The sequence below is a fragment of the Carettochelys insculpta genome, chromosome 4 (genome assembly GCF_033958435.1).
Source record: "Carettochelys insculpta isolate YL-2023 chromosome 4, ASM3395843v1, whole genome shotgun sequence".
NCBI lineage: Eukaryota > Metazoa > Chordata > Testudines > Carettochelyidae > Carettochelys > Carettochelys insculpta.
Genome location: NC_134140.1, coordinates 16,166,506 through 16,189,961, shown reverse-complemented (window position 1 = coordinate 16,189,961; position 23,456 = coordinate 16,166,506). Strand labels below are relative to the sequence as shown.

The window sequence follows — 23,456 nt, the reverse complement described above, 5'->3', positions numbered from 1 at the left end:
TGTTATTTTATTAATATATTTCCCCTTTTCTCTGAAGTACCTAACATGAATATAAACATGAGGGGGCACAATTTTATATTCTTGCCTCAGGTGCAAAATTAGCTAGTAACAGCACTGCCTCCCCCTGCCCCCAGTTTTTGAACTGTCTTGGGTCATCAAATCTTCCTGAATTGTCAAAATGGGTCCCCCTCTGGAAAAGGTTGGGAACCGCTGGTCTATAACAACTCATTGCTTCTCAACAACACAAAACCTGTGGGGCACAAAAACACTGCCACTCCTGTTGCTGTTTTCCATATGTTACCACTGTGAGCAACACTACGCTGGGTGAATAAAAAAAAAATTAAAATGGTAAGTGATTTCTTATTGTATTTCCATCCAAAAAGGCATCGGAAACCAACAAGTTAAGGGAGAATAGTAGAACATGCAGTTTGCTGTTCTTCTTCTGGAAAGTGGAGTATGAGAGAGAAAATATTTCAGCACCATCATCTGTAATGCAAGGCAGAAAAAAGACACTGTGCCAGGAAAACTGATGTTCCACATTTGTGTAGAAATCTGGAAAAGCTGATGAAGATATTCCCCCAGGCTTCACGCTGAAGCAGCATTTATGGTTTGTTAATACAGCATTACTATAGATATTCACACACAGCTAATTGTGATTGAGCTGTTTTGCTTTGGTAAGAAAAAAAACTTAAAGTAACATCAGTGAGGCCACAAGAGCAAATTGTTTTGATTAGCAACACATGCATACTCTCAGTCGTTCCTGGGCTCTACAGTGTTGTGGTGTTTCAGCAACAATTTCTGAAGGAGATATTGATACGTTCTTTAATCAGGGAAATGGAAATCTCCTGCCTCTTTGGACACAGCAGATGCATACCTGTGAGCTATATGAGCAAAAATACAAGAAAGACTTTGAATGCCAGGTTATTAATAATGGGCTTTAAAGCTGTCCAGGTCTACATCACAAAAATAATTTGATCTAAGATATGCAACTCCAGCTATACGAATTGACTAGCTGGAGTCAACATACCTTACACTGAATTTCTGCCACGGCCCCAAAGAGAGAGGTCACCATGAGAAACTCTCCCATGAACTTCCCTTACACCTCACAAAGTACTGTGGTTGATGACAGCACCTTCAGGGTTCAATTTAACATGCTCCTTCCAGGTGCGCTGAACAGAACACCTGAAGATGGACCGCAGCAATGTTGATATTCTGCTTAGTGTAAACAAGCCCCTAAAGACACAAATCTCTGAGGTGCAAGTATAAACTGTCTTAGTGTTGCCGGCTCTGCCGCAAAGACGACAACAGTTTGACTACAAGAAAGTACAGCACCTTCCCAAACAAACCTGGAAGAACAATGGTTATATTATTATGACGTTCGGGTGGACCTAAGGGGAGCTGCAGGCACTTTTCAACTTTGCCAAAGATTTCCTGAGCGACCTTTGGAAAATATCTTGCATCAGTTCTCCAACTATAAAAATGGAAAAAATAATCCTTCTTTTCTTCTACCATTGGTCTTATTTATTTACACTGCATATCCTTCAGGGCAGGGTCTGTATCCTACTGTGTTTGTACAGCACCTAGCACATGGGGGCTCCTATCTGAAGCAGATGAGATGCTCCATAATGCAGACATGCTATAAAATACTAAAATGCCTAATTCAAATCCTATCCTCTCAAAACATATAACATTTTAAGTTAGTGTTTCCAAGAAATTTTATGGATCAGTTATTCTAAAGGAAAGGAGAAAAATAATTGTTATAAAAAGCACTAGCATTCAGCCCCTGTACAACCTGTCAGTCTCAACTAATCTTTTTTTTTGCTTCTTCAAATTAAAAATCAAGAGTATATTTACTTGAGAATCGTGCCAGCAGTTGGCTGGTTCTGTCCCCAGTAGTAAAGATCTAATCCAAACGGAATTATAGGAGCTTTAGATCTCTCTTCTTCTAGTTTTTCTGCCTCGCTGTCAGGCTTTCCTGAAGCTGCTGGCTCAGGATTTGCAGACACACTGGAAAAAGATAATAAAAAGTCAATAGAGAACAATAATGATCACAACTATTGCCCTGCTTTTACTAACCTTTTGCACCAACGCTTATGCTATCTAAAATCCACTAGAACTTCTACTATCTACACTACTTGGTTTGTTCCTTAGAATATAGATTGTGATGCTCTCATATCAAGCAAAGCACAATACAGAGTTAAGCTTATCTGAACACTCAGGTTATGCAGTTTAAAAATATTTTTTCCAGCCTTGTGGGACTTTAAAGCTCTATATGTGATGTAAGAATGGATCATAAACGATGTAGTACAACAGCAGCCACAGTGAGAATGGTGTTGCAAACCTAATTCAGGACTGTCTTGCTTCTGTAGGTTTATGTCCATGTCTGTAATGTCATTACAAAGATTGCAACATCTTTGTTGTATGTTCACAGCATTTCATCTCCCAGATGTCACCGGGTTTTCAGCAATGCCACCCATTCAGCCTTTCCCTTAGCAAAAGTACTGTGTTACCGAAGGACAAAAGCGTATAAAGAGGCAACTGAGGTTATCAGCAGTACCCTAATTTTTCAGTTAGTGTATTCTCAACATATTGGTATAAAGAGGTTTGCATCAGGTATCATTAGCAAGTAAAGAGACAACCATCCAATATTTGATTAGAAAATGCCACAATACTAGCTATGCAATGTTACTAAGCCCAAACAATAAAGTTACAGGAGCCTAAGCACTTCAGTAGCCAAAGTTCTGATGGTCTTAGTAACTTACATCATTACACCACACCAGTCTTTATTCCAACTTAGAAATATGAACTTTAAAGTTTATTATTGACATAGGGATTATACCCTGGAGAAATGAGCTTCTGCTCGCTTTTTACATTGTACAAGTGTCTTTCTGGGTGATAGCAGTCAATTACTAGGTTACTCCAGCCATAGCTAATAGTAGGGTCAGCCCTCACAGATTTGCAAGCATGGTATATCAATCTACTAACAAAGTGAAACAACTCCCGAGTTATGAACAGCAGAGGTACCAACTGTTCAACCTCACACCTAGTTTGGAACTGGAAGTACGCAGTCAGTCAGCAGTACAAACAATTAGCAAACAAAGGAAATCTAGTACAGTACCATGTTAAACAAACTATTAAAAATAACAGAAAAACTTAAAATAAAGTTTTGACAACGTAAGGTAACTGTTTTTGTGTTTATTTCATTTAAATTAAGATTTAATTTATCTTCTGCACAGTAAAGTTTAAAAGCTGTAGTAAGTCAATGTTCAGTTGCCAACTTTTGAAAGAACAACTATAATGTTTTGTACAGGGGTATGAACAACCTCCAGTCCCAATGTATTTGTAACTCTGAAATTCTACTGTAATTCATAGTCAGGACTGAAATTTCAGCAAGTTCTGAATAAGATGGACTATTTTTTGAAATCAGTGTGAAAGGCCTCAAACGCTGGCATTTATGACATAGTAAGTCGGCAGGAAATCTATTGCTTTTGCAACTGTTTATTTGTTTACCTAGCATTAGGACTGTTGCCTATTCAGCGGCAAACCAAAACATTTGCCCAGCAAGCAGAACCATTTTTCATTGCACCCCTACAAAAAGTTGTTGGTAAAAGATCTTCTAAAGAATCTGTAAAAATTAGCAAAATCCAGATTTCTATCTGTGCACATGTTAAGACTGCTGTAGCAGGGCAGTCACCCCAGTCTGGTGAGATAAGGGATAACCCAGCCATGGAAGAGGACTGGGCTCATGGGAAATCAGCTGAGGCAGGTAGCATCCAACTAGGGCCAAGCTGGGACAGTACAATCAGGGGCTGCTAAGCTGAGACACACACTTTGTGGAGCAATACAGACCTAGCTGCCTGGTAAACCAGGAAGGATACCTGAGAGAAAGCGGTGCTAGGGAAGGACAGACGGAGCTGGGGAGCTCTGTCTGACCCAATTTCCAGGCTGCAGGACTGATATAGGCAACAGATCCACACTCCCTTGACAATGATGAGTGGTCATATCAGACTGCAGTTTGTCCCTGAAGCAGGGGCTAGATAGTGACTGTCAGTAGGTCACTGAGGCAAGGTGTGTATAGGACAGTGGTGTCCAATAAGAATTCAAAGATAACCACACCTGTGGTTGTCATCCTTCCATTTTTGCCACAGCCTCCCCACCCCAAATAAACGCCCTCTCACTCTCCCAGAGCCAGGCGCCCCCAGGCCCCCATTCTAAATCAATGCTAGAAACTCACCAGAGCTACTAGATCCACCCACTGCTGCCACCAGGCCCCACAAAGCCACTGCCACTGGAGGCACCAGGTGTGCCAGAACTGCCGCCACTGCCACCACACACTTCTCCCACCAAGTGGTAGGGTGCGTGCGCAGAGTGTGCAGATGGCACTCCTCACAGGCAGCTCTAGGAGGAGCCACATTTGAAGGCTCCAAGAGCTGCATGTGGGCTCCAGAGTCAGAATCACCACACCACAGTGTCCCATTTGCCAAATGGCAAGTGGTGAACGCATTGGACACTGTGGGTGCAGGGGATCCCTGGGAGGGGAAGATCCAGGAGTGAGGGAGCACTACTGCAGGGCAGCATTGCAAGAGAAGAGATGTTGTGGGATGGAAGGGACATGGGACGTGAAGTAGTGCAGAAGACAAATAACTGAGGGAAGATACTGTTCAACAGGGACCACTCCAGGGTTGGAAGAGCTAATTCCTAGATAAATCAGCGGGAACCACCACACCAGTGAGTGCATGAACCTGTACGACTGGGTATAAAAGAATTATTCTAAATACAGATAAATTATATTTTGTAGCCTAATCTAATGATTCTGAAACGTTTGTGTTCACGACAGCTTTCACACAGCAAGCCTGTGAGTATGAGCCTCCTCTTATAAATTAAACATGCTTTTTTTTTAATATTTAACAGTTATAAATGCTAGAGGCAAAGAAGAATTTGGCGTGGAGGCTGACAGCTTGTGACTTCCCAAGTAATAACCTTGTGACCCCTGAGGGGTCACAACTCCCAGTTTGAGAACCTCTGGTACCTCTTCTAGCTTACCCCATTTCTGGGTGTACTTTTTCAGAGTTCTTTTGCATGTAACAGAGCTGAGGAACATCACAGTGATGATTCTAAAATCAGTAAAATGATCATGACCTGGTGTTTATGGGTGGTAACTTGGGCAATTTATCTCGGACAAGTTTCCAAGTTGCAGCAGCACAGGTTGGATCAAGTTCGTCTTCAATCCTTTCTGACCGGGAGCACAGCAAAGCTGGCCTCATTACTGTTCCTTTTGCTAATGCTTTCGGAGGTGATGGGGGCTCTAATCCTGCAAAAAGAATAGCATGTTTAGGGCAGGAAAGTAAAGCCTTTAAAAAGAAGTCTTAGTACTACACCAGGGTCTTTAGTAATGTTAGCAAAGGTACATTGTGGCTCTGTCACTATTTTTTGTTGCAATGGTATCAACAGCATTTTACTGACAAAAACCAGTAGACACAGCACTATTTTTACTGTAAGAATATTATGATCTTTGTACAAGCAGGTATTATCATATCAAGAGTAGAGCCTCATTATGACACTGTATTATCCGACCAAGAAAGAAAAAAAGACTGAAAAGAAGATACCCAAATTGCTTTATTTTTTGGCATGAGAGTTGCTGGTATTATTCTCAAGTCAGCCCCTTCAGATTCCGTACCATATTCACCGCCAATCGAAGGCAGAGTAGTAAGTGAAAGTAACCACTAGTGATGCTGAAGATAAGTTCCCTATCTAATACAGACATGCACAAAAATGAAGTTGCAGAGCTGCAGAAGAAAGAAAACAAGACTGAATAATATGAGCTCCTCTGCGCTGCAGCTGCTTTGGTAGAATGTTCCATGGGCAAAGCAGACCTAAACTGGGCACAGGCAGATAACTCCAATGCAGAGATATCCATTAGTGGAGTAGAACTGACACAGCAGGCCCAACACCAACCTTCACTCTACCACCACCACCATTAGGGATCCTGGCCAGTAAGAAAGAGGTGTGTGGCTCGAGGTTTTCCTCTGACCAGGTGATTCCCAATTGCCAATTGACCTTCAGACACACAGAACAGGCTTTACAAGGACTGAACGTGTGATCTCTTTTCCTAAGCATTTTGCAAAAGGAGAAGCAACTCCACTGACAATTTAAAGAGTTTTGATCCTTTAGTTTATTCTCAAAAGAGATAAAATCTACTGGAATCTTTTCTTCCACAGGTAAGGGTCAGAAAAAAAGAATATTCTTTACTTTCAAAGACAAAGTGTCTACTTAAGTGCCCACAGAGGCACACAGCATGCCCATCAAAGTCGTATCCTTATGACAATCTGACACTATTGAAGAATAAACCGACCAAGATCTTCAACATTAAAAACTCAGCTGCTGCAGTGATGGGAACAATTTAATTGTTTTACACAGAAAGAGAGACGACAGGTAAGACAAGTGAAAATTAGTTTTGATTAGACAGAAAGAAAACATAACTCTCTACCTGCCGAACTAAAACAGCAACTTCATTAACAGGCAGCCGTCATGAGTGCTGATTCTCTGAGGGTCAGCCACTAGAGGGAGATCTGTTCCCATGCACTAATCAATAGCTTACATTTTCACTTTTAAGACAAATAAACTAAGAAGCTTTAAAAGAGATATAAACCCAAGTAGAAACAGCTAAGAACAAAACAACAAAACCTTTCATTCCATAGGAACGAATTTTTGAGCAAGCCGTTGCAGACTTCATCTTGCTTGATGTCTTTCCCACCTGTTATCCATCCCATTTTCATTTGTAAAATGGCAGCACATGCTCTCCTATTATTTTCCCTTCCACTTCTTAATCTGAGCATTGAATAATGACTCTTTGACCCACTGCCTAAAAAATCCTATGTAAAAATTCATAAAAATTCAGTGCTTTGACATGAGCACTGCAAAAATTACTGAAAACAAACTAGACAAGGGTAGTGATAAGACTAATGTGGTGAACTTGAGCAGAGGAAAATAGAGGCTAAGTATTAAGAAGGCAAGTTTATCAGACTGCTGAGTAGCCTCTAAAGGAACATTGTGAAGACCCATCACTGAACTGTCTTTTTTCCTTTTTTTTTGGAACAATCATATCTGGCATTCTATTATCTGGAACTCTCGAATAACTGGCATCTTAACCATAAGTAAATTTTAGTTACATTTTCCATAAGTAAAGTAAAGTACAGTAAAAGTAAATACAAATAATAAAGCAAATACAGTATGTATAAGTTTACACTGTGCAGTGCTACTGTTGTTGGTAAATAAGGTACTCTGCGTACATTTTGGTTTCTTACTATCCCACCTTGTTTTTCTTTAGTGTTCTGCATTGCTAGGTATACCTCTCCATTACCCAGAATATTTGCGTATCTGGCAACCTTCTGGTCCCAGGGCTGATGGAGATGAATTTACTGTACTAACATATATCTTTTACTCTTCGAGACCAGAGACTTAAGATGTTCCTTAAGGAGGCAGTTCTCTGAGTACTTGTGTGAATGGAAGGTTGAGCAGAAGATCGAGTGACTGTCAAGCAAAAGGAACTGAAGGGGAGTGGGGCAGCAGAGACATATGTATTGGTGCTACAAGGGCACAACTCCAGGAGACACTAGAACTGACCCGACCGAAAAAAACTGAAGGAAAGACTTTCTGCTGGCGGTACACAAGATAAGCACACACCTACACTGGAACAGACATGAGCAAGCACTTTAAGAAGAAGAGCACTTAATATTACATTGAAAGAATCTATACAGGAGTGTAAGGGTTTACAGACAAAGAGGGAATATGCATGCTTTCCGTCTCTAAGTTTTATCATAATCAACAGTAGTAACTGAAGGAAGACTGTCAACAAACCCCAACCAAACCAAACCAAACCAAACCCCAACCAAACCAAACCCCAACCAATCCAACTATAAAAGATGGTTTGGTCTACACTTAAAATTTCTAGATATGTTGCTCAGGGCTGTGAAAAATTTCAGACCCAGTGCAGTACAGTTAAATTGACCTAATCCCAAAGGTAACAGTAAGCCAGTGTGTCCTGGTGTGATGCTCCTGTAAGAGGCTGGCTGGCTGGGGGCTAGGCTTGGCATGATGCCAGCACATGTGTCTGCATGACCACAGTGCACACAGGCTCCAGCTCTGATGCTTGGGCAGCCAGGCAGCATGGACCCTACCATCCAGAAGACAGGCAGCGTGGTCCCTGCTGCCCCAGGGATCCAGCAACTTTGTAGCATGGTGGACATACTCTCAGCCCCAAGCTCCCCCACACTCACCCAAACCCCTTGACCTGAGCCACCAACACATACCCATGCCCTGACTCCTGCACCCCCACATTCCTCAGTTCCTCTGCACACCCCAGCCCCTTGTCCTCAGCCCCCACCCCAACGCCATTCCCGGAGTGCCCCACAGTCCACCCAACACCTAAATATCTTACAGGTACTGTCCTGTTGCAAACCCCACCCCCAATCTTCCCAAGAGGACAGGGAGTTGCAGTAGGACCAGTACCTGTAAGAAACTGAAGTTACCTTCACTGCTGCCTAACTTCCACTGTAGATCCAGCTAGGTCAATGGAAGAATACTGCCATCAAGCTAGCTACTGCTTCTGATGAGGACAGATTTACTAAAGCAATGGGGGGGGAGGGGGAACCTTCTATCACCATAATAAGGATGTACACTATAGTGGCGTAGCTGCAGCATTAAAGGTGCAAAGGTGCAATGCTTGTAGTGTAGACATACCTCCCAGTTATAAGGGTATTTTACTTCCCCAAATCTTAACTGCTCTAGCTAAAACTTCCTTTAAAATACACAATTAGTCATAATATACAAACCTTCTGGTATGAAGAAGATTAGCTCAGAAGAATTTGTGATGGCTTGAATGTAGAAGGAAATGGGCTTTTTGAATGCCCCATTTAAAGTCACAGTTATCATCAACTTTATTTGCAATATATGCCAGTCATGGCTAACATTAAAAAAATGATTAGCAGTTCTATACTGAAGGGAGGGAAATGATATTTTAAAACACAAAAATTCCTAACTTCATTCCAAAAAACTTTAGTTAAGATCCTGAATTCCTTCACTGCATATGAAAACTATAATCACTCACTTATCATACTGAGTTAGACAGGTGTGCACACACATACATGCACAAGGGAAAGAAGGCAATGTGACATTTAAATACATTCAATCAATCAGAAAGTCAATGCAACCCTTCAGAATTCCTGTAAGAACAAAATATTTTTCACAGATTTGTTATTTTACTCCATTAACAGGTGACTAAACATTGAAAGGTAAATACATTATTACATTAATACATTATTATAATATTAACAAATACTGTTATAAATGTACACATTTTAACATTTGTTTATAAAAGTAAGTTTTGGTGACAAGATAAAGCACACAGAATTCACTGGACAGATAAAACCTCTATCTTTGTTGTTATAAATACAAGACACAATGTAATTTTAGAAGTAAAATTCCTCTACAGAATTCAGCTATTCCCTGTGTCATCTAGCAGAAGTACAGTACCTGAGCTCAAATTTGTTCCATCATCTGCTTTTAGAAAGAATCATAAAGATGCCCAAATACTCCTTTTTGTTTAAATTGGCCAAATGGCACCTATTTGCCTGAAGCAATAAAGCAGACAGTGTTCAAGAGATAAATCAATAGTAGGAAATAGAGAGGCTGGGGTTTCAACTGAAAGTTAGGCGGCTGAATGCTGACATTATTGATTTTAGCTAGTTCAGCTGGCCTTGTAATTAAAATGTAAATTTGAGAAAGAGATTATGTCCTGACAGAAATGGTGGGATTAGGAGGAGATAAAAGCCCCTCAGCCAAAATTCCGAGAAACAAACGGGAAAGAGTGTGCACAGGTTTCCTCAGCTGTGTGGATTTAGACAATCTAACTATTTCAGATTCACCTATATTTAATTGAAAAAATGAAGACCAAATATAAACAAGTATTATGGGCTGCACCTTTCCTGGAGCACTATAATATTTATTTTTTACATTGTCTTCAGTGGTTCAGAAGCCAGTCTAAAATATCAGTGTATGTATACACATAGGCTAGTTCTTCTGGGAGATATCTTCTGAAAAAACTTTTCAAAACAGCTTGTCCACACACAAAAAAGTGGATTGAAAAACATCGATCCGCTCTTTTGATAGAGAGCATCCACACAGCCCCCACTCTTCGAAAGAATTAGCCAGGGATCAAAAAAATCAGTGCCAGGAGGACTGCTCTTTTGCAAAAAGGGCACCTGGAGCATCTACACATGTTATTTTCTGAAAGAATCTTTCAAAAAAAGGTGCTCATCTGGGAGAGAAAGAGGGCCACTGGAAAAAGTGCTGCGTGCTTCCAATTTAATGTCAAAAGAATGCATTGTGTGTGTAGATGCGCCACAGTACTTTTTCGAAATCATCCTGGCTTTTTCGAAAAAACTTGCTAGTGTAGATGTAGCCACAGTGTGTAAACAAATAACCAAGTGATAATGTATTAAAAAGGTTCTCTTCTTTATGAGGGTTCCAATGCTCATGAGAGAAGATCCTTTGAGTTAATTATGCAGATTATCGCTAACAGGTGCTACAATCATATCACATGACGTATAATCAGAAATTTATTTATAAGTGTTTTAGAGTGTGTTTTATTTTAAACTGCTTTACTGGGATCATGTTTCCCATCCTTCCACCACCAAAGGCAATACAGACCTCTGTGGTAAAGGAAAAACGAAACGGATTTTTAAAGTTTCTAAAAGTGACTGAAAAAAAAAAAGCACAACAGCTTTTAAAAAATATTTTTAAATGGTTTAACAATATCTTGAGCCTTCCAGGGATAGAAGCAAATATTGTACATTGCTTTGGGAAGCTCAGTAGCTTCTATTTCTTCTGGCCTCATTTCTACTCCTACAGGTGTCTGAGCTATTTGACAAAACCATCTAACGAAACAAAAAAATTCTAAAGTGTCTGTTTGAAGTTGCTAGGAGGTTAGAAATATAATTCTGTCAAAACAACAAGAACCATTTTTCCCAATTTGGTAAAAACCTCAATTCAAGAACTGCAATGCATGTGAATATGAGGTGGTCCTTAATAAATAACATATCACCATATATTTTGTAACCCTTATTTTAAGAACAGCGCATACAGAATGATTTGTAATGTGATAAATGTTTACTGCGGGACATTCACACACTTTTTACATATTCTCTTACCTCACACTTTATGTGTGTATTTGTACTGCTGTCTTTCTGACTCTCACTCCTGAAACTTCTCTCTCCCTGAGAGATGCTAGGGGGAGTCAATATTTTGAGATCACATATCATTTGCTATTTATATATGAATTTGCTATTTAGCTATGAGTTGCTCATTTTGGGGCTTTTAGACATTCACCATTTATCAAAAATAATCAGTGATGTGCATGGATTTTTTACTTCACAATTACAGCACTGGGAGCCACAAAGAAATCATTAAAGAGCTGCATGTGGATCCGGAGCCGCAGGGTGCAGACTCCTGGACTGAGTGCAAGCAAGATATTTATACGGATGATAAAACAAATGCTTCACATAAACTGTGCTACTGCAAACATAGAGCTTCTTGAAAAAAAGGTTGCAAGAATATTTTTATAATGGAAAGCATTAGGTAAATATAAAGGTCACTACCATCTCCCCATATAATGCACAAATTTTCATTCAGGTTGCTATAACGGCACATTAAAAATCGTAAGCCACAAAAAGGCAATTAATAGTTAAGGTAATTAACTACAGAAATGAAATTACATTACACATCTTATGCGAACTGACAAAACAATTATAGACATGCTAGCAATTAGAATCTTAACTCTATTATAAATTTATCTCTGACCCCATTTGTACTCTAGTCTAGGACTAGAGCATAGCAAGACTTTACACACTATATCCCACAGAACCTACATCTTTTACTACATTTAGCATGATTGCTCTGTGACAATTTTGCCATCCTATTAACGTGCACATAAGCAGTCACCTTGTAAAATTAATCCTGTGGATGAACCTATAAGATGCTGATTGTGTTGTGCACAGTATTCAGCGCTGTCAACATCTATGAATTGCAGCGGCAGATAAATGTAGTCATCAACTTGAGGAAGGGACTACCGATTTCAGAAGGAACTTATGTACAAGAGTAAGAGAGGTAACCATTTTAGTCTGTACTCCAACAAAACCAACCAACAGAAATGTAGCACTTTCAAGGCTAACAAAATGATTTATTCGGTGATGAGCTTTTGTGGGACAGACCCACTTCTTCGGATCAATTTCACTTGTATAAGTGTACTTACATAAAAGTCAGTTTGTATTTTAAATGAAATTGATCCGAAGAAGTGGGTCTGTCCCACAAAAGCTCATCACCGAATAAACTATTTTGTTAGTCTTGAAAGTGCTACGTTTCGGCTGGCTTGTTTTGTTTATGTACAAGAGATTTTCATGATGTACTCCTTCAGATATACAAGAAAGATAAACAACTACAACATTTAGTTAGGAGTAGAAAACTTTTATTCACATGTTTCTTTAAACATTCAAAGTTAACTATATAGTCAATTCTTAGGTACATTTTATAATGACAATATGTTGTATTTTTATGAGTTGATGTTAAAAGGATATTTTCATCAGAATATGATTTTACTGTGTTAATATAATATACCAATTTTACTTTTAAATTAACTAATCAAATATGTCTAACAGTCACTTGCATTGAGAAAAAACATTTTAAGTTTTTTGGTATGTAGTGGGTCAAAGTTAAAGGTTGTCATTTGAATAATATCACTTCTGGGCAGATTTCTTGACAAATAATTTTTAATGGCAGTATTATTTCATTAATGTTCACTCAACTATTCACTTATTCTTCAATTTTGAATTTTTTTTAAAATTCAAAACTTAATCCTAATGTAACACAAGTATTTATATTTCCTTTTTAAGAAAAATATGCTTGTTTAATAAGAGGTATTCTATATTCTGAATGAAAATCATGAATTCTGTTAGTATCATTGTCCTCTGATAAGGGGAAAGAAGCTCCTCTAAGTTTTGCAAGGTATGGAAAGCAGGGGGTAATGTTGTCTTGTATTCTGTTTTCACTCTATATTTACTATTTTGGGTTTTTTACCCTATAGAAGTCAATAATTGCCTGTAAAGTCTCCATTCAACCTAATGGACTGCTTGGTCTAAAGCTAATGTTGCAGGTCTTGGTACTGAGTTGAAATTCTGAGAATGAGACTATGAATACTAATGTTTTCTGTTTACTTCGGTTTTCTCCAAGTTTCTGAAGAATGACACTCTGGTGCTTTAAAGGAACTGAGATTTCCCCTGTGCAGTTCCTAAGGTACACTGAAGAGAATAACTGAGCATGGGAAGAATGATGTTGAATTCTGCAATACAGCTACATCAACTGAAGAAAAATAAGGATTACAAGTTATGGAAGTCCCGATTTCAAGAATGAAACTCATGATCCACAACATATCAGGACTGTGTTATCAGGTAAACAAACCTACTGAATTACATGGAGAATGTTCAGTCCTTTAGTGACTGAGGTCCTGATTCACGAAAGCATCCCTGTTGGACCGGAGCTTAAGCATGTGCTTTCCTGAATCTGACAATGAAAAGGAAGAGGGGACAGTTCTCTTATCCCAGTTCATTAAATTTGGAAGAAAAAAAAGCTGGATGAATTTAATGAAAACACATATATCTAATATAGCAAGGGCATGGTCTGCGAGGGAGAGAAAACCAACACTAAATGCAGCCCTTAGGATTCTAAATATGGTTCAGTTAATTTTTTCCTACAATTGTAAGGTGTGGATAAAGCTGAATACAGAATATTCTCATTTTTGCTACTGCTGAACTTAAACAAGCAGAAGGAGATACTGTGCATTTTTGTTAAAATAATCATGATGTAGATGTAAATGAAGGCCTTTTCTTTATGCTGTTCAGAAATTTCAAGAAAACTATCAAAATATGGGCAATTCTGGCTTCAGGCATAAGACTATATTTGAAGCTGAAACTCTGAAGACAAAGGAGGGACCCAGTGTCTAAAAATTAATTCACTGAGACCATTAAGGAAAGCCAACTACATATAAACAGAGTAAAAAAAAAAAATCTTTTCGTGATTCCTGAACCTAAAATAAAATAAAATAAAAATTGTCAGAAGTTCTTGCAAAGAACTATCTGAAATCCAAAGACTCCATAAGGGAAAGTAGTCCTACACCTCTGGGGAGTCTTAAAGGTCCAGTCCTCTCCCCCCATATTATTAAGCTATCATCGCTACAAAGGGAGGTGACGAGACAACATAGACTGAAGTTCTAGCATTATGCAGACAACATTCAGTTCTATATCTCCCTTGCTTAGATCCACACTACTGTGGAAGATTGGCCCAATCATGGTTTCGTTTTGCACATGCGCAAAATGGCGCTTCTTGGGGCCAAAGCTGACCCCCCCACAACTCCTCACGAGCAGCAAGAATTAAGGAAGGTTGACAGGAGAAACGCTGCTGTCGACCCTTCTCCATGTAAGCGGACACTGAAGTCAACCACTGAGAAGTTGATTTTAACTATATAACTAGCGTAGCTAAAATTGCATATCAGCGGTCAACTTCTATGTCTAGTGTAGACACAGCCTCTATGTCATTCCACACTAACAATGGCATCTGCCTCCATGTCTCTAAACTTGGCATCACTCTTGGGATCATTTCTGGCACTTCAAAGACACATAGCATAAAAAAACTCATGTTCATCTGCAAATGGTCAGAAGAGTATGCCTCATTTCATCACTCCCACTGACCTATACAATAAGAAAAGGGCAGCATTTTCCCCCATAAACATAAGCAAGTTTGTTTCTGAGTGACTGGCTGAACAAGATGTAGGACTAAGTGGGTATGAAGACTCCATGTTTTGCATTGTTTTAGTTTTGAGTAGTTACGTAACAAAAAATATACTTTTGTAAGTAGCTCTGTCATGATAAAGAGAGTGAACTACAATACTTGTATGATGTGAATTGTAAAATATTTTTCTTCTGTTTATTCTTTTACATTATACTATTTTATTACAAAAATTTGCAATGTCAGCAGTGTATACTCTGTATTCTGCGTTGTAACTGAAATCAATATACTTGGAAATTTAGAAAAACAATCAAAATATTTATTATATTTCAATTGGTATTCTGATGTTTAACAGTACGATTAAAACCTTGATTAATCACAATCAATTTTTAATCAAAATTTTTAAATTAATCCAATGGGTTAACTGCCATCAATTCACAGTCCTAATCAAAACCAATTCTAATAAAGTTATACTGGCAAATTTCTGTATTAATTCCTGTTCATTTGATTCCATGTCTCTTTTCTAGATGAAAACACTATCTCGGGTGTCTTACTATATAAGTATCTTACATTTAGAATAGTAACAGAGAGAAAGCCGTGCTACTCTATATACTATCAAAACAAAAAAGCAGTCAAGTAGCACTTTAAAGACTTACAAAATAATTTATTAGGTGATGAGCTTTTGCGGCACAGACCCACTTCTTCAGACCACAGCCATACCAGAACAGACTCAATATTTAAGGCAGAGAGAACCGAAAATAGTAATCAAGGTTGACAAATCAGAACAATATTATCAAGGTGAGCAAATCAGAGAGCAGAGGCGCAGGGGTGGTGGTGGTGTCGTCAGAGCCTCTACATCCATAGTGGCAGGAATGATTCTGTGATAATATAAACTGGCTAGCCCCTTGTCCCAATGCAGATATCAGGTGCAAGTATAAATAGGAATTATACAAATGGGAGGTCATTAATAGCCTGGTAATGCTAATTTGGCATGACACCCCTAATGGGTTATATCTTCACACTTCAGTTACCTAATCACCTAAATTCTTTTAACAAATTTACATTTCATCTTACAAATGAAGATTCAAATTGACTTGTCTGTTCCACCCCCAATCCCCAACCCAGGATAAAAATCCTTGTTTTAGCCATTAAATATTGTTGAAACTTTGAGATTGCAACATTTATACCTGTATAGTCTTTCCAACATAAATTTTCCCTTGGCTCAAATGTTTTAGTTCTCAGTGGAACAAAGAGATTTGTAACTCAAATGGTATTTGAACTTGAAATTCATTTACTGGTAAATACTCTCCCTTTCCCAAAGAAAAAGGGAAGAAAATTAACTGACTTTCTGATGTGACATTTAGATTACCAGTTTATAAATTTCAGAGGTTGCATATTACATCTTTATTTTATTACACAACATAAAATGTTAATTTGAGGCCATATGACTAATTTAAGGAGCTGTTCGACTTTCGTTGTTTATTCAGTTGGGGGGAGGAGACTTTATATTGTTCTGAACAGAAAGAAGATATTTAAAACTGAGCATGTCATAAACTGTGGTTAAAATATTCCAGACGTATTAGATTTTTGAACTGAGATTTAAAATCCCATTGTTTCCTATATGCAAAGCTTTTCAGATGATTTAAAAACAAAGCTAGTAAAATAACACTTCAGCTGTATAAAGTTGAGATAATTCAATTGCTTACAATAGAGTTCTCTAGGGACAATGGTGAGTTTTTTGCATCTGGAAATAAACAAATATCTATACTTAGTTAAATATTCAAACCTTCTACCACAGTTGAATCTCCCACTATCACACCATACAGCTTTATTATGCATGTGATTTACTGTTTAAGTCACAGATATTTTAAAGTATTTAGGCAATGATGTACTCGCACCACAACACCTAACTGATTTGGGAGCCTATGTCTCATTTTCAAAAGAGATTTAGGCACTTAAACATTTAAACTCTATCAACTGTCGATGGAATTTTCGCTTCTATGTACCTAGATTTCTTTCTAAAATGAGACATAGGTGTGGTGATACTGAACATGACCAATTCTAAATGCCTTTAAAAATCTAGGCCATGCTAATTTGGCCTTTTGGTGCACACATACTAGCTTTGATAAAATCTTTTCTGATTTAGAAAATATGAAACACGTAACTGGGAGATCTTTAGAAATCTATTGATTAAAAATACAAATCCAACAAGATTTGAACTCGGTGGAGCAAATGCAATTGTCAGTTACACTGGCATAAATCTAGAGTAATTCCACTGAAGACTGTTACATTAAACGTTAATTGCACCAAGGAAACAGCGCAGAATTTGGCCAAGTGAGTTAAAAAGCATCCATCCCATCGTGCTTTTCTGAATAAGGATTCTTTCTTGAATTGGGGGCTTAAAGCACCAATTTTAAGCCACCAAAGAAGGAGCCCATATTCTCTCATGAACACAAAAGAAATATTAATTTGTAGGAAGAAACTTTTAAAGAAATCAAACAACATGAAGTTCATCCTATGTCCCTTCCCCTCACTTTTACCCAGATTCATATACGCAACCTATCATTGCAAGATGGGGAGTAGAAGGTGGAGGGGCACATGGGAAGGAAGGGAGAAGGATACTGGCATTTGGTTCTTCAGTTAAAAGAGGCAGAAGACTGTACCTCTTTTCTTTAGCTACAGTAAACTCCTTCATATCCAGCAGCCCTGGGACCAGGTGGGTCCTCGTACTCAAATATTCTGGATAATGGAGAGACATATCTAGCAATACATAATGCTAAAGAAAAACAAGATTAGATGTTAAGAAACAAACATAAATGTATGCAGAATACTTTATTGACCAACAGCACCAACAGTGTATTGAACACTGTAAGCTTATTTGCTTTATTTGTATTAACTTTCACTACACTTCACTTATAAAAAGGTAGCTAAAATTTACTTATGGTTAAAATACCAGTTATTTGAGAGTTCTGGATGATAGAATGCCAGATATAAAAACGTTTACTGTATATTATTTACAAGAAACAGGAAACTGATTATTCTGTTCTATGAAGTATTTGAGCACCTTGCAGTAGTGCATTAAATGATGTCATTAATATATGTCACTGTGGTTTGTTCATTCTCTCATCCTCTCATCACCTTCTTCATCTACACTGATAATTGAGGTTGACAATGATGACTATGAGGCACTGCAAAAATCCTGATGTACCTTCTGAATCAAAGAAATATTACATTACGATCAGTATAGTTTTAGTGGTCTCAGTATACGCCTTGCACTGTTCATCCTAATTTGTAGTATTAGGAAACAATCTACTGTACACAAAAATTTGCAGGTACTGTATTCACATAAGTGCTTCAAGAAACCAAACACTCTGTACTGCAGTACTACTACTAGACTGGTGAGTACCTATATACTATTTTATATTTTATCCATTCTTTGAAAACCAGTATTCCATTGGTATGTGTAACTCTTAGTTAACTAGAATATATTAATAACTGGCACCCCCCCAAACCCCAACAAGTTGGATAGCAAAGCTGCTACTGTATTACCAAGAGGAAAAAATATTTGGCTTTCTACCTTTAAAAGCTGCAGACTAACTTCCCTATGGCTAGAATTACACAGAAGTCTCATGATCAGGAGTAATGTAAAGCAGGAACAAAAATTTTGGTATACCACCAATGATTTTTAACTTTTATTTAATAGCATCATTTCCCCTCTATGCCAAAAACTACTGAGCTTTAAAATGCAGATTGTTACAGAGAAGTAAAATTCCAGACACTTACTAAGCATTACTTTAGAAGGACAAGGAATAATGTTCTGGAATTTAACTTCTTAAGATCAACTTTTTTTTGCAGTAACTCACCTGTCAACTTGATAGGTACACTTTACAAGCACTTATTTTTTTCAAAAAGGTTTTGAATGTGTTTCGAAAAAAGGGATAGATAAATTTAAATGAAGCAGACAAGAACAAGATTACATTCTGTCATCTAGGATTTTCTTAGAAACACACTACAACAAAGCAATAGAGCCTCACAGAGGTAGCCATATCAGTTTGTATTTTCACAAAACAGTCCTGTACCACTTTAAAGACTAACCATTTAATTTATTAGGTGATGAGCTTTCCTGGGACAACAGAAGAAGTGGGTTTGTCCCTCGAAAGCTCATCACCTAATAAATTATATTGTTAGTCTTCAAAGTGGTCTAGAACTGCTTTTTTGTTTTACAACGAAGTATGGAGAGGTCGAGCTCCACTTAACCTTTTGTTAAAATGACACCCAAATTGGAAAGGGAGGCTAGACTGTGAGCCACATTTAACCAGCCTCAGGGTGTTACGCGGCTGTGTGCCTGAAGATGCTATAATTGCAGCTAGCAGCACAAAGCTCTATCTGGTTTCAGCAAACTGTCCTCAGTACTTCTCAGCCATGGTGGTTTACAATTATACTCTTCTACCACTTTATTATGAGTAAATAAATATCCTTTTTGGGTACACATGCACACACACATATAGAGCAGCTTACGTCTCTAAAGTACAGTGGAACATGGCTGAATGAAATAAGCTCCAGGACTCAGTTGCTTCTCCTTCTAGAAAGTATTTATTTATCTAGAACCAATCACTGCCCCCTATCTACGTAATGACTTCCTCACAGCAGCCGGACAGATTACCCACACCACTGATCACTTTATTACTTCATAATGACTGTTTATTTACTTTCCTGCAGCAGTAACTTGCAGGGATAAAGCTCTGCGCAGCTGGGCAAACTTACCATATTCCTTACGCAGGTGGTCTGGAATGTGGGGTTCATAACCTTCCTTCTCAGGGACCTCCACAAATTCATCTTCATCATCTTCACTGTCGGAGACTTTCATCTCCAGGAAAAAAAAAAAGAAGAGAAAGTGAGGCTATTTTTTCTCTCCTTCATATTGAAATTACTATCAGACAGCAAGACAGCCCACTACTGAGACTCTTCTGAGCCAAAAGTATTTCTCTAATAATGTATTTAATCACCATCTAAGATTAGACCTTTGTTTTACATTTCATCTCTAAAGCCATCTTCAGTGCCTAAGAGAGATCTTCTTTAAAGGTCCTCTTATCCATCAGAAGACACAGAGTTAGTGAAGTATGAGAAAGTGTGAAACCATAAAATTAAAAAAGAAAAAAAATGGTAAAACAACATTAAGATCCTGACAATGAGCAGTGAGAGCTCCGTTACTGCCTTTCTTAGTTTTGCTGGTTCAACTCATTCAGCATAAGTTATGCAAGATCACCCACTGGCTTCTCCTCCCCAACACAAAAACAGACCAAATACGATGAGCAAAGGATGGGCTAACAATCTGAACTCTCATAATATCAAAACCATTCAAACTTGTCTTAATGCTATGCCACTTAACTGTAGTACTACTTCTTGGCAGACATGGAGTCTGTTTTTGCACTTATTGAGGCATGTTGCCAAGTGATCATATTAAATTTTACTTTTATATTACATAAATAAAAACAGTCCCCAGACACCATGGACCTAAAAATAAGATCATTATTACAGGATACCCAATTACTCTTAAGAGAGTATCCACATTCACCACAGTTTTCCCTGTTTTGAGGATGATGACCAGACAATTTTAAAAGAGCCATGTTCAACCTAACACACCCAATAAAGTCAGCCATTCTGAAAAGCCAGCAGGTGTACTGTTTGCAATATTTTGTTCTGGAGATAGATGGTCATATAAAGAATGCAGCGAAAATTAGGAACAATTCTTTTCAACAGACCAAGGCCCTCCACTGCCTATCAGTATGGGAACATAGACTGTGTTTGGCTGCATTTACAAAAGCAAGTTCTTTCAAAAGAGTTTCTGAAAGTAGGGGAGGCTCTTTTGAAAGATCCCACAGAGCATCTGTACACACACAAAAAGTGTTCTTTCGAAAGTAAATTGAAAGAACACGGTACTCCTTTCAAAAGCACTCTTCCATGCCCATGTCAGGAAGAACGCCTTCTTCTAAAAGCTTCTTTCGAAAGAAAACGTGTAGATACTTTGCAGGGCCCTTCTTTTGAAAGAGCAGTCCTCATGGCACCTGACTGAGGCAAAAGGAACTGGTGACAGAGGGGGTTTAGCCGGCAGAGGCACATCCACACGGCCTCTGCAGTGCCGGCACCCCCTTCTCCCAAAGCCAAACTCTCGTGGGGCTATGGTAACGAGCTTTGGCATGCCATTTGCAATCCCAAGAAGCTCATTTTGCATAGCTCTGCCAGCAGACCCAGCCAGAATGAATGACTTAAAGTAGTTTTGCCACATGCTTTTATGACTTTGGAAAACCATACAGAAGATCAATTAAAAGAGCAGTCTTACCACAGAACTTACAATCAAGTTCCCTGAAGTAAACAAAAGGAACAGAGAAGTAGGTGATTAGATCGCCGAGCATTATTTTTCCAGCCATGAATTACCTCTTTTAACTTTCTCCCCGCTTCGCGTACCTCTCTCACGCGGGTATTCCTATCAAACACCAGTTGTAGAAAGCAGAGGAAGAAGCAGTAATTTTCCCTCGCAGCAGATTTCTACCAATGTAACTCACTAATCTAACAACAAAAAAGCAGTCACGTAGCACTTTAAAGATTTAAAAATTTTGTTAGTCTTTAAAGTGCTACATAACTGCTTTTTTGTTTTGGTAGAATACAGATTAACACAGCTATCTCTCTGTCTAATCATCTGTCTATCTCTCTATCTAATCGTGTCACAGCTGCACACTTGAGCTTCTCTAAATCAAACAGATTCTGAAGCCAAAAAACAACAACAAAAACAACCCTTGAAACCAAATTTTAGTCTACTGTGTATATCAGAAATCAATAAACTTAGCAAAACTTCTTGATCAGCAGTGGAAATAAGCAACAATGAAGTTCATTTCTAACACAAAAGTTTTAGTTGTCGCTGATACTGCAATTTCCCTTCAGTAAGTGAAATTTACAAGATGATTCCTTTGTTTCTTAAGTGATTCCACAGAACACTGTACTGTACTTCTAAGTTTTGAACAGTCCAAAGAAACGTAGATTTATCAAGTGAATCATTACCAAAGAGCACCTTTCGTCCGCTAATTATTTTTGGGGTTAATATTAATTCCCAGAAGCGTGTTTGAAACCAGCCCTGAAGTGAACTATACATAGCTATAACCATGGATGTCCCATTGGCCACATCATCACCGCTTCTAATCAGCGGAGATGCCATGCTCTAGGCATGCTGGAGGGCTCTGAGTTTTAAATTACTTTTCACTTTCCACTGCAATCATTTCGCCTCACCTTAAGGAAAGAAGCAGTTCATCCCTGCCTGTGGTGGGGAAAGACAGACATACAATATCTGACCTCTCTTAGCCCAAACTACAGTTCCAACACAAAGGGACAAGTACTCTACAGCTAATTACAAACATCCCAAGGGACTGGGTTAGTCAATTACCACAGAGGCGTATCAATTTTGACACTTCAAGCTTTTAGGAAACCTTTCAGATGGCCTTCAGAAAGAGAAATATTGTAGGGTTTTGCTTTCAGCACACTACAAACAGTTGGGAGACTGGAAAAAGAATTAGTTTACTAACTTTGTGGCTTCAAAGATCTATATTTTTTCTTCTCTACTTTTTAAAGAACTTAGGAGATAAGAACAAATTAATTCTCTTCTAACTAGTCAGAACTATCTGTTTGCCCTACTAGAGATATATTTGTGCCAAAATTTCTACTATAAGTTCCTATTTCCAACTCAGCTTGCTATAAAACAAGTTACATCAAGCTAAAACTTGTCATGGATGGTCTCAGTCTAGAATTGTTTCTGATGATTTTGCAGAAACATCAGAAAAAATAGGAATTTCCACAGATTTAATTGCTATGTTCTACAAGTGCGAGGAAAATAATTTCAGTAGACTCGTATGCTTTTGATTAAAAAGCGCCCTGTGCAAAAAGTACATACAATCACTAGGTGAATGAAGCAAGCAAGCAAGCAAGCAATAGAAAGGAAAGAAAAAAAACCACAACTTAGTTAAGGCTGATAATCTAGCCTCAATCAGATTCATTCTGTCTAGGCTAGGACACTGGAGAGGCTTTAGCTCAAATAATTACATACATTAAACTTATTTGAAAGCCTGGGCAAGACTTAGAATACAGAACTTGTCTTAACTAAATTTCCCCTGCTTTATTTGTTTCATGTACTCTATGGCTACATCTATGCTAAAGGGTTTTGTCAACAAAGTCGGGGGTTTATTGACAAAACTTGGAGTGTCTACATACAAAATGTGTTTTGTCAACAGTTTGTCGACAAAACTTGGCACCTCCACTGACAGTGTTCTGCCTCTCCGCGATGAGGAATAATGCTTTCGTCAACAGTTTTTGTCAACAAAAAGCCATGTAGACACTCCGGGGGGGCCCTCCTCTGTCGACAGACAGGGCTTCCGGTTCACTGGGCAGTCCTGTTTGTGGAGCTTCCTGTTGGCCATTCTGTCAGAGAGGTAACAGCCTGGCCCTTCTCTTTCGACAGAGCAGATTGCTCTTTCAATCCATTTGTGTGCGGACATTATCTCTCAACAGAAGTCTTGCAGGAAAATCTCTTCCAACAGTACCTTGTGTTGACAGATCGCTGTAGCATAGAGGTAGCCTAT

General features: G+C 38.4%; 1 protein-coding gene across 3 annotated transcripts in view; it reads right to left on the bottom strand.

Annotated features, from left to right (window-relative positions):
* Nucleotides 1–23,456, bottom strand: part of UVSSA (UV stimulated scaffold protein A) — a 73,910-nt gene that overhangs the window by 24,643 nt on the left and 25,811 nt on the right. For all 3 annotated transcript variants that reach the window (XM_074992313.1, XM_074992315.1, XM_074992314.1), the window contains 3 exons: nucleotides 19,597–19,699; nucleotides 5,140–5,311; nucleotides 1,855–2,007 (listed from right to left, as the gene is read on the bottom strand). In XM_074992313.1, coding sequence (XP_074848414.1) covers nucleotides 1,855–2,007; nucleotides 5,140–5,311; nucleotides 19,597–19,699 — 428 coding nt within the window. The remainder of the gene's footprint in view (nucleotides 1–1,854; nucleotides 2,008–5,139; nucleotides 5,312–19,596; nucleotides 19,700–23,456) is intronic.